Raw genomic sequence first — 14036 nt, forward strand, 5'->3', positions numbered from 1 at the left:
CGTAAATGTCCCCTCAGGATAGAAATATATCAGAGAGAGAGAGAGACAGAAAGAGAGAGAGAGAGAGAGACTCAGCATTGCTCAGTCTTGTCCTGTCCAGTTTGTGTTGATTTACTACACAACAATACATTTTCAGCAGAGTACTGGGGGGGGGGGATCTGTTCTTTCAACACAAATGGAACAAGAACTTACAGAGTTTCTGGAAAAAGGAAAGAGGTCAATGGAAAAAAAGAGAAGCAACATTAACAGCTTTTTTCTTTTCCATCTCTGCTTTTGTGGTGAAAGATTAATGTGGTGAAACACAAACAAAAAGCTACAGGTGGGAGACGAGGGGGGGGGGGTGGCTTAGTGTGTTTTGGCTTAATGTCGACGTCTGTGGTACCAGGCTTAATTAAACGTACCTGTCTGTCTGTCTGTCTGCCTGTCTGTCTCTCCAGATGCCAGGCCTTTTGTCCAGTCCTGTGTGTCTGACAGTCATCTGGTTTCTGTCTTGGTCGCTGTATCCCAGTCGTGCTCAGATTTGGACCGATGAAGGTAATACACACACACACACACACAGATCTCACCCCACAAAACACTTCAGTGCCGTTCCACCCAACTATAACCACTAGGGGGCCATACATGCTACGTTAAGGAAGTACAAAGGTCTCATTTCCAAGTAGCTTGCAGTAGCTAAACTTTCCACATGGTAGGACCGTAACATGTAAACATTCCAAATCCGCATTTTCAGCAGTTTGTTTTACTCTGCATCATCTTATCCACCTTTTCCCAGGATACATTTGGTCAATTCCACATTTTTTGGGCCCTCAATTACAATTTCTTAAGTAAATTCAGTGGGTTAGAACAATGCTTGGCTGCACGACATGGATTTGTAAAGATGTTTCCACTGGCGAGTCCAACAGAGTTTGAAATACTAATAGAAGAGTGCTCAAACACGCGTGCACACTCCACACACACACTCACTCACACAAAGACACACACAAAGACACACACGCACGAAGACGCACACTATCGAGAATTGAGAATGAATTCCAAGTAGTGCGGGTGCTTTTGATTTATCGTGACCATGAGCAGTCGTGGGATCTGATACCGCCGCCCAACAAAAGAAGCGAAGAAATGAGTCCAAATGGTTGAGGGGGGAAAGAAGGATACGCCGCGCGGTTTTCACTCACTTACCGCCGCACACAGACCAGAAATCAATGACAGATTTGCTGTGAGAAGTCGTCAGATCATCGCTCGTCTTCTGCTGTCCAAACCAATCACGGCTCTTTTTCACGGCGCTTCTCTTTCATTTCCAGCTTTTGGACGCGCTTATTTAATTTAATGTTTAATGGGTGTGTAGGAATTTGTTTTGTTTCTTTTGGATTAGCACTATGCAAACAAGTGATCCCATTGTTAAGTCTCTGGCATCAGGAGTTTGGCTCGGTTACGTCCAAATCAAATCAACCACGTGGAGCGCCATACAAACAGTTATGCAGCCTTTCTTTCTTTCTTTCTTTCTTTCTTTCTTTCTAATGAATCTGTGGTACAGTGTATAATGGAACACACTCTGTCAGCCTGGCAGGTACTGTATATCTGTCAAACTTTTACCCTGCCATTAATTTTGCCCTCTTACGGCTCCAAAAGGAGTCTTTTTTATTGTTTTGAAAGTACTGAGTTTCATCCAGCTTGCACTTTCTTGCCTCCACCCTGACATCTGATTTTTAACGTCAGGATAAACCTGGCAGCCCCTCTGCATGCATGAGTGTGTGTGCCGGTGTGTGTGTGTGTGTGTGTGTGTGTTCATGTCTGGTCCCACTTGCCAGAGGCGGGAGCAGATATGAGTGGAACGCTGCGGCTTTGGGGAATAATGTTCTTCACTGCCAATAAAACATGAATACACACATTCAGGACAGCCAAGTCTCTGCAGTGCGCTTAGTCCCTGGGTACTCCTGTGTGTGTGTGTGTGTGTGTGTGTGTGTGTGTCAGTGTTGCATAATAACTAATACTGCTACATCAATACACACAGCAGCAGTCCTGCTTACTATCAAGCTCTCATCTCAGCTACAAACATCTTACATTCTCACCTCACTATGATGCACTCACACATTACCACAGATACACTCTAACTTGCCTTTTCAAACATCACCACCAACTAGATAAGTGAAGAAGAAGAAGCACAAAGGCAGGAGATGCAGCAAACCGGCGTCTCCTCACCTGAGCAGCTTCACTGCAGCTCTTAACACATCTGAGATCTCTGCATCTCTGAGAGTCTGCTTTGTTTTTTCTCACTTTATTTATATTAAAATGCGTTTCTGTCGCCCTCCACTGCTGATTAGCTGTAAATGTCCGTAATCTTCCTGCAGCCTTGTGCTCATAAAGTTCCTATGTGGTAATACAGATTTTCTCTGTATGGAGAGCAAGTGAGGGAATTTCTTTGACAAGGTTTAAGAGCATTGAATAAATAAATAAACACCAATTAGCTCTGTTACATAGACAAGAAACCAGACCAAAATAAATGTTTGCGCTGAAAACTTAATGAAGAAATAAAAACCAAGAGAAATAAGAGCCAGTGGGGAGTTTGCATACGACACAAGTGAGTGAGATAGAGTTTTAATGACCGTGTGTGTGTGTGTGTGTGACTGGCAGGTAAATTGATGTTATTCCCTAACTAGATGTGCCCTAAATGCTAGCTTTCATAACAGAGCCAAGAGTGTAGAACCAAGCCTATACGCACACCATCTGCAGATAGAGCATCAACTCTGCAAATATTTACTTAGGGATCCGCTGCACTTAGTCTGGCTTCAAATGTGGAGTTAGTTTCCAATCCGACCTGTTTTCTATATTAAAGTACCGTCTCTTTTTCATATCTTCATCTCACACTTGCAGACATATTGTGACTTTAATCTCATCCAATATTTGTGTGAAAAACCATAGTTGGAGCAGGGGTGAAGTGACATAATGGTTGAGTGGTGTGTGTCAGGATGTCGGGTCAATTAAATCAGTTGCATGTTGTGGCGTTGCCACGGTTTCACAGTAAAAGAAGGCCCCGTAATCACACGCGACTTTGTCATAAGTGGTCCCTTTGTAGGCCGTTCTGTTCCAGACGCTCCTAACGTGGCAGTGTTTGGGAGGAAATGACCGTAGTGGCCCTTAGCGGTCCTCTGGCCAAGGGATCACCGAACAAGTGACGTTGAATCATCTCTTGATTGAGGAGGCAGAAGTTCCGTGGTCCTTCTAAAGCGCTACACCTTTCGTAGGCAGACTGGGTTGGTGGATTCCCGGTGAGGCTTGGAGCAGCACCAACCCCGTCTCATTCCAGGAGCTCGTCGTTTACAGAGTTTATAAGTAAAATATCACTTGGTTGAGTTTAAAACGCAGCATTTAGCTTCAAGAGTCCAATCAGAGTCGGGCTGTTTGTCTTCTCTTCCTTCCCCTCTTTGTTTTTCAGATATTTAAGTTGACATCCTGATAATGACAAAGTGTGTTTTAATAATGATAATCATCCAGACAAACAAAGCGCGCTGGAGTAGCCTTTTTACTGTGTGCCAAAGCTTCTTCAGCAAGGTCCTCCTCGTCTTCTCGCCTTGTAAGGTCATGTTATTGTGACCGTACTGTAGATGGCGGCGCTTAAATCATATTAATACAGATACACCGCATGTCACATTCTGCATTGTGCAGATACTCCAAGCCAGACAATAACACCCTGTAAAGTTTCATCTGATGTGTGTGTGTGTGTGTGTGTGTGTGTCTGTGTCTGTCTGTGTGTGTTTGCAGTGTCGGGCTTGCAGTATGGGCGCTTGGAGTCGAACGTGACACTGGCATGTGGGACGTCACAAATAAGGTGAGGACAGGAAGCTGACAAACCGGGTTCCAAATCCCACAAAAAAGGTTTAAGTTTTCATCTAAACCATCAAATGGCATGGTAGAACAAACTATTACACCCACACTTACACAAAATAGACCAGAATGCAGTGCATGAACAGTGATCATCGATGTGCCAAAGTTAACATTATCAGTAGCTTTTTTGAGTGAGAGTTTAGTTCTCTTCCTAATGGGTTATCTGGGGGAAATCTTCATGATAATAAAAAGAAGATGTCGAACACCAATCTGTAAACATTTGTTAGAAACTGTAGACGAGACAGGATGAGGACAAGTGTGCACATCAACAAAGTAAATTACAGTGTTTTAACACAAAATCCTGCTGGAATGAATTAAACATGACAGCGTAATTATATCCAGATCTGGACTTGTTATTGCTGTGGCTGCTCATCCGCGATTCAATGTCACCGAATGAATGCAGTCAGTTAAAGTGGAACCTTCTCCTCTCCAGGACACCTGTGAAGTGGCGTTGCGACCGCAGCAGAGTGTTGCCATGGCACAGAGTCACGCCTGACGGAGCGTTAGTCCTGCTGCACGCCGACCAGTCGGCGCAAGGCAACTACAGCTGCTATGACAACCAGGGAGTCCACCTTCACTCCGTCAACCTCAGACTGGGCCGTAAGTCAGTGTGTACACCTGATGTTAGTGATATGATTCTGTCCTCAACTGCTCCACAACAGTTTTGGTCAAACAAAAGTTTCAATGGTTTCTGTACCTAAAGTTATGAAAAGTTACACGCAGTTTGAGTGACAGCTAAAGCTCGAATTACTTTGGAGCTGAGGATTGTTCATAAACAACAGGTGCAGCCAATAAAGCAGAGACACAGAGCTGAGTCAGTCTGAAGGCAGAAGGTGCCTGAAAACCACATGTTCAACAGCTGGCTCTCACACACAAACTGTAACTGCTATCTGCACACGGGCTGGACAGTGAGAGCCTGGAGAACTTCCTGAAGGTAGAGATGTGTTTTGGTCCAAAAGAGGCCCGGAAATAACGAAGAACCGGCCAGTTAAAAATATGTAAAAGATTAGATGAAAATTTGAACATTGGGCTAGATGGGGAAAAATTGAGGACCAGTTTTTGCTTTTAGGCAGAAAGAGCAAAAACTCCACCATAGAGTTTAACAAATGACATATTATGAAAGAGCGTCTCACAGATTCATTCATCACCTTAATCACTCCCGTTTATCTCCCGAGCCATGACAAGAAACGCTACTGAAACGGTGACAATGACAATGGTGCTCCTGGTCCTCAGAGGAAACCGGACATCCCTCAATTTCCTGTCACTGTCTCAAACAGGAAGTGGCCTTCCTTTTACAAATAATAAAGGGAGTTTTCCATGGCGCTGGCCAAGCTTCTCTGAAAGCGTTTTGGTCCATCGCAGGGGAACACCAGGGTACAGATCTGTTTATGTTAGACTTCAATGAAACAACCAATGTGACTGCGGCAGGTAGATTCATTCTCCCTGTCCTAAACGTGACCTCTGTCCCGCCGCAGATCCCCCTGGGCTGCTGAGCGTTTCTTGCCGAGTGCCCAATCACACACACGTCCGCTGCTCCTGGGTGGAATCGGTAAAGACCTTCCTGCCGGCCGAGTACCATGCCTCCTACAGGTAAGAGCCGGTAACTACAACTGGAACAGCGACACTCCCCCGCTGCTCGGAGTGAGACGTGACCGTGAAAAATAGCAAAGCAGAGCAAAGCCAGACTGATCTCTCTGTTGTTTCCAGGGGCCTTGGTCGGGAGTGGAAGCCATGTGTGGTGGACGCCTCCTATAAGCGCTGTGACATCGATCACCCTGCATTCTGGCAGGCCACGCATTTTCTTAACATCACCGAGACCAATGCCCTCGGCTCAGTGCCAACAATTGTACTGTTAAGGCTGCATGAGCTATGTAAGTAACACACACACGCATCAAACACATACACACATGCACAGTAAAGGCCATGATGTCTAATGTTGCATCTTATTTTTCCTGCTTTTGGTCCTCAATATATGACCTCATTTATGTTGTTCAGCTGCTTCTGTTGCTGTGACCTTGTTGTGGCTCTCAAGCAGCCATTGAAATGCTCTTCCTCCCTCTAGTGAGCCTCTGAGAAGTTACTCATCGTGTTCTTCACCCTCTATAGCCTTTATTATTTCGGTATGATAAGAGCATAATTAAGGTGTTGTTCTTCTGTTTTCTTTTTGTTTTTGTTTGCAGTGAAACCAGAGCCTCCAGAGGAAGTGGAGGTGGAGGGGATGGAAGGTTTTCCCACCAGGCTGATGGTCTCGTGGAGATTTCCCTCGTCCTGGCCGACACATTTGGCTTTCCCACTAATTTTTCAGATCAGATACCAGCCGCACGGCTCCGTACACTGGTCAGAGGTTAGTGTTGAACCTGTTTCCGCACAGCTCGTAACCTTGCAATTGAATCAAGACCGTTCCCAGATAATGTTAGTGGAATAGTTTGTTTGGTGTGGTGGAAGGGAGAGCGACATCATGCATCTTAACGGCACTTTTCATTCCCCATCCAGATGAACTCGGAGGAAAGCTCCGTCATCATATTCGACGCCCTGGCGGGTCACCTCCACCACGTTCAGGTCCGAGCCCGGGACGAGGTGAACCCGGAGAGCCAGTGGAGCGAGTGGAGTCCCCTGCATCTGGGCCAGCCCTGGGGAGGCCGGCAAGGTATCTCACAAATGTAGAATGTGTGAATTATGAAGGAAATGCTCGAATAATTACAAGCAATCAAACTGTGGCGCGACCTCAACGCTGGGCTGAGTGACAAACAACAACCGAGTCAGAGGAGGAATCCTTCTTCATTTTTATATCTCTGAACTGCAAGGCAATTAATGGCTGTGTGTGTGTGTTTGCGTGTTTGTGTGTACCACAGTCTTCAACACCCCTGAACCCAGCTGGTACCCAGAAGATCCGTCCCCAGCCAGCACAAATCCCGAAACCTCCACCGCAAAGACACAAAGTAAGTAACTGGGATTTTCCTTTTCATTCAAAAACTTTCTTTAAAATCCCAAAGCGGAAACGTACATGAAGAAACAAGTACAATCGGCTGTACTGTACCGTGTGTGTGTGTGTGTGTGTGTGTGTGTGTGTGTGTGTAACTCGGCAGCTTGTACGGCTGCTAGTCACTAATCCAGACTGATGCCACTCCTGCTTGTTTAGAATACAGCTGCTAATGTTTTCTCAGTTCCTCCCACTGCCGGGACTTTTACTGCTGACTCTCTTCTTCCATTACTGTTGCTGCTATTCTTAAACGCTTTGACTTCTACGTTATGTCCACTTATTACCAATACACCAGTGTGAGCAGCAGCTACAGCACCGCACGCTCCGCTGTATCGACCTGTTGTTTACATGCGTGCCGGTTGGGTTGCGACCGTGAACATTTGTGCTCTGAAGTCACTGCAGCACACAAACACGTGTTGTCGCTCCGTCTCATGGCGGGGGAACAAGACGCCCGTGCGGTCATAAAAGCTCCGGTGCTGTTGTTTACTGTTTACTGTCACCAGAACAGTGCGGGACCCTCTGTCCCTCTGCATCACCTAATGGTCTGTAATTGAGGTAAATTGCGGCCTGCAGGACAGAACGTTTGATGTAACAAGCGTGAACCTCTCTCACACACGCGCACACACATACACACACACACACATCGTGCAGACAAGGACACAAACAGGGAGTGAAGTGTGTGTGTGTGACTGTCAGATTTCATTGAGCTGCTCTGCTGTGAACCAGGTGTGTGTGTGTGTGTGTGTGTGTGTGTGTGTGTGTGTGTGTGTGTGTGTGTGTGTGTGTGTGTGTGTGTGTGTGTGTGTGTGTGTGTGTGTGTGTGTGTGTGTGTGTGTGTGTGTGAAGATTCATGTGTATTTCATTTGCCGATGACGCGCATATTTACTTCTTTTTTTATTTCTCATAATGTGTTTTGCACATCTCACTGTGTGTGTGTGTGAGTGAGCTAACATGTTTTGCTTTGTCTCAGAATTCAAAACAATTCTTCTTGTGTGTGTGTGTGTGTGTGTGTGTGTGTGTGTGTGTCAGGGTTGTTTACTCCTCTCAGTATGATAAATGCATGTTTGCGCAAAAGCTGGAGCGACTGCCTGTAATAAACCACTCACCAGAGAGTAATTAAAACAGAGGACACACACACACACACACACACACACACACACACACACACACACACACACACACACACACACACTGCCTCTTACTCACACACAAAGAGGGAGACAAAGATTGTGTAACGTTTTTCTCGTGACGACCACATGTGAGATCTCATCTTTCTTCTTCTCTTTTTCTCAACCCTCCTTCTTATCCCTCTCACATATTACTCCTCCCTCCATTTCTCCCTCCCTTTCCCTTTCCCTCCCTCCCTCTCTCTCTCTCTCTCTCTCTCTTGTCCCATCCAGACTCGGCAGCTGAGGATGAAGGCAACGTGGGTTTGGCGATTCTTCTGGTTTTGTTCTCCGTGGTCATCCTCACCACCATCCTCTCCCTCATCTTTGTCGTGTGGTAAGATGCACACACCAACACACACACACACACACACACTAGCAACATTTAGACACACCAGTAGTATTGTCAATTGTAACATTCCAAAAGTCGAAAAACAAATGTGAGTGCCCACACACAACCACAAACACACACACTCACACACACACACACACACAAACCCACAACCCACATCCGCTACCTCCTTTTATTGACCCCAAATACTCTCTCTCATACACACACACTCATTTCCGGTCATTAATTTCCTTAAGTGTGTGTTGTTGAATAGGAATCATAACGTGTGTGTGTGTGTGTGTGTGTGTGTGTGTGGTTACAGGGTGAGGCAGAGGCGGCGTGATCAGGTGACCAAACAGGAACTTACCTCCATGGTCAAGATGAAGTCCATGCCAATCTGAAATGTGAGACACACACACACACACACACACACACACACTGCATCTCTCTCATGTGACTCTTATATTACATCATGTTTTCTAAAGCCTCCTCTCCTCTCAGGTTGACTCTGCTCAGCTTCACCTCATCAGCCCGTTCTAGGGCTCAACACCTCTCTCTCCCCCCCCCCCCCCCTCACTCTTTACCATGAGCAGTGTGTCGACCGTCTACAGGAAACTACATTTACCACAATGCATCACTCAGACTCCATCCACAATCCAGAGAGACGGCCGAACTTTGCAGTGCAGGATGAGTTTGGGGTTTTCTTGTACGTGCACAGGTCACGTCCAACAGCACTACCCATGATGCACCAGTAGAGGCCGCCCCAGACTCTGCCCGGGGAAAAGCCATGATGAACTAGGTGTGTTGGACAGATTCTTTTAGGCTACAAAGGACGCCAGCTCTGAGTTTTTGGACACGTGGCAGATTTTCAGATTCCTGGGAGGAATTCCTCTCCGTGACCACAGGACTGCTCGCCGCTCTCTCATTTAGTGAGAAAAGATGATCGCCTGTCCGTTACTGCGACAACTGACTGACTGACTGACTCAATGCTGTGAAGGAAGCATCACTTTTGCCAGTCTCTGTGTGTGTGTATGTGGGTGTGTGTGTGCGTGTGTGTGTGTGTGTGCGCGTGCGTATGTGTGTCTGAAGTCTGAAACCAAAGCAGCAACCACGGGCATTATGGTTTCAGCTGAGGGACAGGAAGTAGTTGGCTTGTTACCTGGACGGACAACATCAGGGCCTGGGGGCGGGGCCGGGGGCGGGGCTACACAGACGGCTCATTTCATGTATGATGACAAGTGATGTGATGTTCCATGTTACGTTGTTTTTCCATTTCTTGACGTTTTGTTTGTACCCCTGTCTATCACATCCGTCTTTTCGTGTGTGTGTGTGTGTGTGTGTGCGCGCGCCGTCAAATGAGAGAGAGAGAGAGATTCTGGCCTTTCACAAAGCACCAGCATTATGGAAGTAGAGACTTAGTTACTTATGTACAGATATATACTGTACATACAGATGTAAATCCTATATAGTTCATAATGAAGCCGACGTGCAACATCAACATAGTTTATGTATGAAGATAACGAGACAAATCACTTCATAGTCTATAGTACTTTGATCGTATGTTGCACTTTGGATTTTGATCAGTAACACTATGAGCTGCAGGCCCAGGAGTCAATTTGCTGATTGATTACTTTCATGTAAATGCTGTGGAAGTCAGATTTAAACTTGTCTTGTCTGATGTCGTGCAATTTAACACGGAAGTAAAAAATATTGGTAAAATGAGAAAATTTGAAAAGAAAATTCTGAAGTGCTCGCGTCTCTCCTTTGCCTTGATGGAATTCCAAAGAATTGAAAAAGTGATTCAAATCCGGTGGGGGAAAAAATATGAACATTTGTCTGTTTGTGGAGAAGAAAGCGTCGCTGCATCAAACACACACTTCTTTATATATTTGTCACTGTTTTGTATCAGAATTCTATAAAAATCCCTTGTGATTTTATATGCATTTTTTTATTTGTATGCATAATTTGACAGTGGCTCTGAAGCTCAAGAAAAGGGAAACTCTTATATGAAAGTGTTTTAGGTTGCATGTAAAAGGCTGAAACTTTACTCAAGTATTAAAATCCCTTTGATAGATTTTTCTCCATAAGTCGTTTCTCAATTTTCATTATTGTGGGGTTTTTTTTAAACTTTTTTCTGATTAATTTTCTAGAATCAAATGTTGACTTTTGGAAAAGGTAGATTTTTTTTGGAACCATTGAAGAACTAAAAAAAAAAAAAATAAATAAATCTAGGATAGATTCTTGGACAAAAGGAATTTCCAGAATTGTGTAGAATCGTCAAATTTCCGTTCTGTTCTACACCGTTACAATACACAGGAGCTCAGAAATGTGTGTTGCCCTCTGTTGTTTGTAGTTTCCGCAGCATCCTGTGTAGTAAAAGATTCCAGTTCTATTTTACAGTGAAGCATTTTGGCGGCAAAAAGATGAAAGGCGTAAGTGCAAGTTTGACTTTGGACACCGGGGAGCGTGGAACAGAGCCAACTCTTTAATGGGAATGCATGAAAACACATTTTCCTTCTTTCTTTCTTTCTCTCTGTGGGTTTGGGTTTTGTATTCTGTTCATCCAAAGCTGTTGACTCATTGATTGACTGACTGTGTAGTTTGTATCAGAAACACCAGGTGCATTTAGTCAAACTGTTTTTCCAGTTTGACCACTGTATGTTCTCTCAAGCTACTTTGACATATTATGCATGATCCAGCTGAAGCTTTTTTTTTTGTATATTAATGTATATCACTCTTTATAAGATGCATTTCATGAATGTTGCTATCGGTGTTGTTTCTATATTCTTTGGGATAGAGTCACCGGCATTAATTAACCCAGTCTGTCCTTCATCTGTGACAGTCTAGTCTGGAATTTGCAGTTTTATAGTTCTTTGTGTTGTTTAAAAGTGACGTTAGTGTGCAGGTTTGACCGTTCACTGGACATTAAATGTTTATTCATTCAATCACAAGGCGCATTTAGTATTAATCAGAGTAACCCAGTGGCTAATGGAGTCACAGCAGAAGGTCAATACATTTTACCGACATTTACCAATTCATTCACAGATTCCGTTCATTTCAATGCAAAATCCTAAAGAGACTGAAAACCAGATTTCCTGTAAAATGATTATAATGTCACGGACTTGGGATAATCCATGTCTGGAATGCTTCCCATGGTTATGTATTTGTATATCTCCCCAGTTATATGAAGCTCTGTTGCTGTACTGTCATTACTGTATGGACAATGTGTGTTTACTGAGTTAATCTCCAGCCAAGTTAGTATACAACCAATCCTCCACTTGTCGTGAGTTTTCTTTGGCAGCACTTCTCTTTTGCTTTCTGTCCTTTTTGGGTAGTCGAAGTTAGTGGATAAACTATCAGCATTTCAGTCCATGTAAACATTTTCACACAAAATATTGTCGTTATGTTTGAAGTGAAATCGAATCGAAATATCCACAGGTAAGCAGTGTGTTATAGTTACAAAGAATGTGATTTCTGTCATCAAAACTGTTTTGTCAATAGGTCCATGTTGTAGAGTTTACAAAAAAATCCTAAAATCAGTGCATAGAAGTCCAAATGTAGTAAGAGATCTATCTGAAGTGAGGAGCGGCGTTCTGTTACAATGTCAATTTGAAAGTTTCTGTTTTTTTGTATCAAAAGTGCAGTGGTTTCTCTGTTCAAATGTACTTTGATGCGTTTGTGTGAATGAAACCCTAATATCCATCTGAGGCCTAAAGCCTTTTTGTCGTTTGTTCAGTTTGGCTTGTTTGTCAGCCACTGCAAACTATCTTTACTAGTTGATGACTTATATATAAATGTAAAAGCAGTAAACAACAAACAAAGCTTCAAAAAGAACACCGGCTTTTTTTGTTGCTACTTTTCAAAAATATATGCAACATGTATTTTTTCCCCTCTGAGATATATCAAGAAGTTAAGAGATAATTAAAAGAATCAAGTGAAGGAAAATTTGATTGTAGAAGTTTTTTTAACTCACAGGTTACGTTTCAGAATCAAGAATTGGCAGGCTTAGCATAAATATCCTGATTTTCATAAGCAAATCATTTCCATCCTAGATGTTTCTTTGACAGCTGCAAAAACACTTTAGTCTCCAGATGGTTAAGTATCTCTCTCCATTCTGCAGACCCTCCATGTTGATGTATTCATGTGGGCATTGCTCAAAGTGTGTCTCTCACCTGCTCCCTCCTGTTTTTGAGCTTCACATTCTGTATGAGAACTGATTGGTCACGTTGTCATTTGTTTTCCCATGTTTTCAGTCAGCAGTATGTAAGGGCAAATGGAACCTGTTGCTTTTAGTTCTTATGACTCAGGCATCCATTCTCAGATGTACAGCCTATTTTCTTTTTTATGTGTACGACAAATATCACCATAAGCTGTTCTTCTCCCTGTCCTTGTATGTTTCTGTGAAATATAGACTATTTTATCACACGAGTAGCTCTCCAACTTCTCTTTAATAACCATGTTTCTCTCCAAGCTCACCTGTCTATCTTTTAAGATATCTCTCAAAAATGGCTGAGAAATATTGAAAAGCTTTCTAATAAAATCACAGTAATTTCGAGAACATTCTGCCAAAATGGAAAACTCAATCAAGTTGCTAGCTGGTAAATGTCCTGGGGTCGTACGGGTGCTGAAAATCCTTGAAAATGCTTTAATTTTAATGTGGAGGTTTTAAGGTTGGGAAAGTGCTTGGATTTTGAATAAAGTGCTTGAAATTAAATTGTAATTGCTATATTTTTACAATAAATCGCTATCGTCGTCTATGATGATCATTTATGATGATTGTCGCCAGAGTGATTGGAGTGGATAATGTAGATAGCCTCTTTGTGGAAAAATAACTGTGTGTGTAGCATTGTTTGTAGCATTTTATGTGTTTAAGGTGTTTAACTAAGCATCTCAAAGATTCAAACTCTACAGTATGATTATTTAAAATACGATCTGCGTCCCTAACCCTAACCCTTCACCTTTAGCAGATAAACCTGGAGATGTTTAGGCTTCCATTTGTGCATGTTGTCGTTTTCTCTGGCCTTGGGGCCGGTGACGCGCCGGTCTATCTCGTTTCTGTGACCTAGGGGAGAGACACGGAGGCGCTCTGATGCCTTGGAACCATCCAATCCCCACTTGTTTTCTTTTGCCCGTATAAGAAGCCATATTTTGTATTGTATCGTCGTCTTTTCTGTCTACATTACATTACATTACGATCATTTGGCAGACGCTTTTATCCAAAGCGACTTACATTACATTACCACCCTTCGCAGAGGGGGGAGCAATAAAGGTTTCGGGGCCTTGCTCAGGGGCACCTCGACAGGGGCTCGAACCGGCGACCCTCCGGTCTAGCAACCAGAACTGACCCACTGCAGTATAGGGAATAAACTGACTTGTCTGTTTATTTCGGAGTCTTCTCAATTGTCTTACAACTAAGAACTGATGGCTGACTGGGTAAACTGGTGTGGGAACGGTATCTGTCGACAAAATAGCGATTCCTCCCGTCTCACTGCGCGGGGTGAGTAGACGTTCCGCTACAGCCCTGGTCAAAGCTCAGATCCTCAAAGGGAAAAGAACCCGGTGACTTCTGCAGGGGTAAGACAATTGATTTACTCAAAGTAGAAAGTAGGATTTAGCTAAAAAAAGAGTCCTCTGGAAGGATTTGAGGCAGATGCGTCGGGTACAAAAGAAATTCAGTCAG

At 43.7% G+C, this 14036-nt stretch overlaps 1 protein-coding gene across 2 annotated transcripts in view; it reads left to right on the forward strand.

The window, feature by feature from the left end:
• The window catches only part of il11ra (interleukin 11 receptor subunit alpha), a 39489-nt gene extending 26419 nt beyond the window's left edge, over positions 1–13070 (forward strand). The window contains exons 2-12 of one of the 2 annotated variants that reach the window (XM_076163883.1): positions 438–534; positions 3757–3823; positions 4313–4479; positions 5355–5469; positions 5587–5750; positions 6060–6223; positions 6373–6526; positions 6732–6818; positions 8260–8362; positions 8679–8760; positions 8842–13070. In XM_076163883.1, coding sequence (XP_076019998.1) covers positions 438–534; positions 3757–3823; positions 4313–4479; positions 5355–5469; positions 5587–5750; positions 6060–6223; positions 6373–6526; positions 6732–6818; positions 8260–8362; positions 8679–8757 — 1197 coding nt within the window. In that variant the 3' untranslated portion in view covers positions 8758–8760; positions 8842–13070. The remainder of the gene's footprint in view (positions 1–437; positions 535–3756; positions 3824–4312; positions 4480–5354; positions 5470–5586; positions 5751–6059; positions 6224–6372; positions 6527–6731; positions 6819–8259; positions 8363–8678; positions 8761–8841) is intronic. The other variant, XM_076163882.1, reaches the window with a different exon arrangement.
• Positions 13071–14036: the final 966 nt, after the last annotated feature.

Source organism: Genypterus blacodes, unplaced genomic scaffold (genome assembly GCF_046128005.1).
Source record: "Genypterus blacodes isolate CSIRO-AG114 ecotype Tasmania unplaced genomic scaffold, CSIRO-AGI_Gbla_v1 ptg000133l_1, whole genome shotgun sequence".
Taxonomy (NCBI): domain Eukaryota; kingdom Metazoa; phylum Chordata; class Actinopteri; order Ophidiiformes; family Ophidiidae; genus Genypterus; species Genypterus blacodes.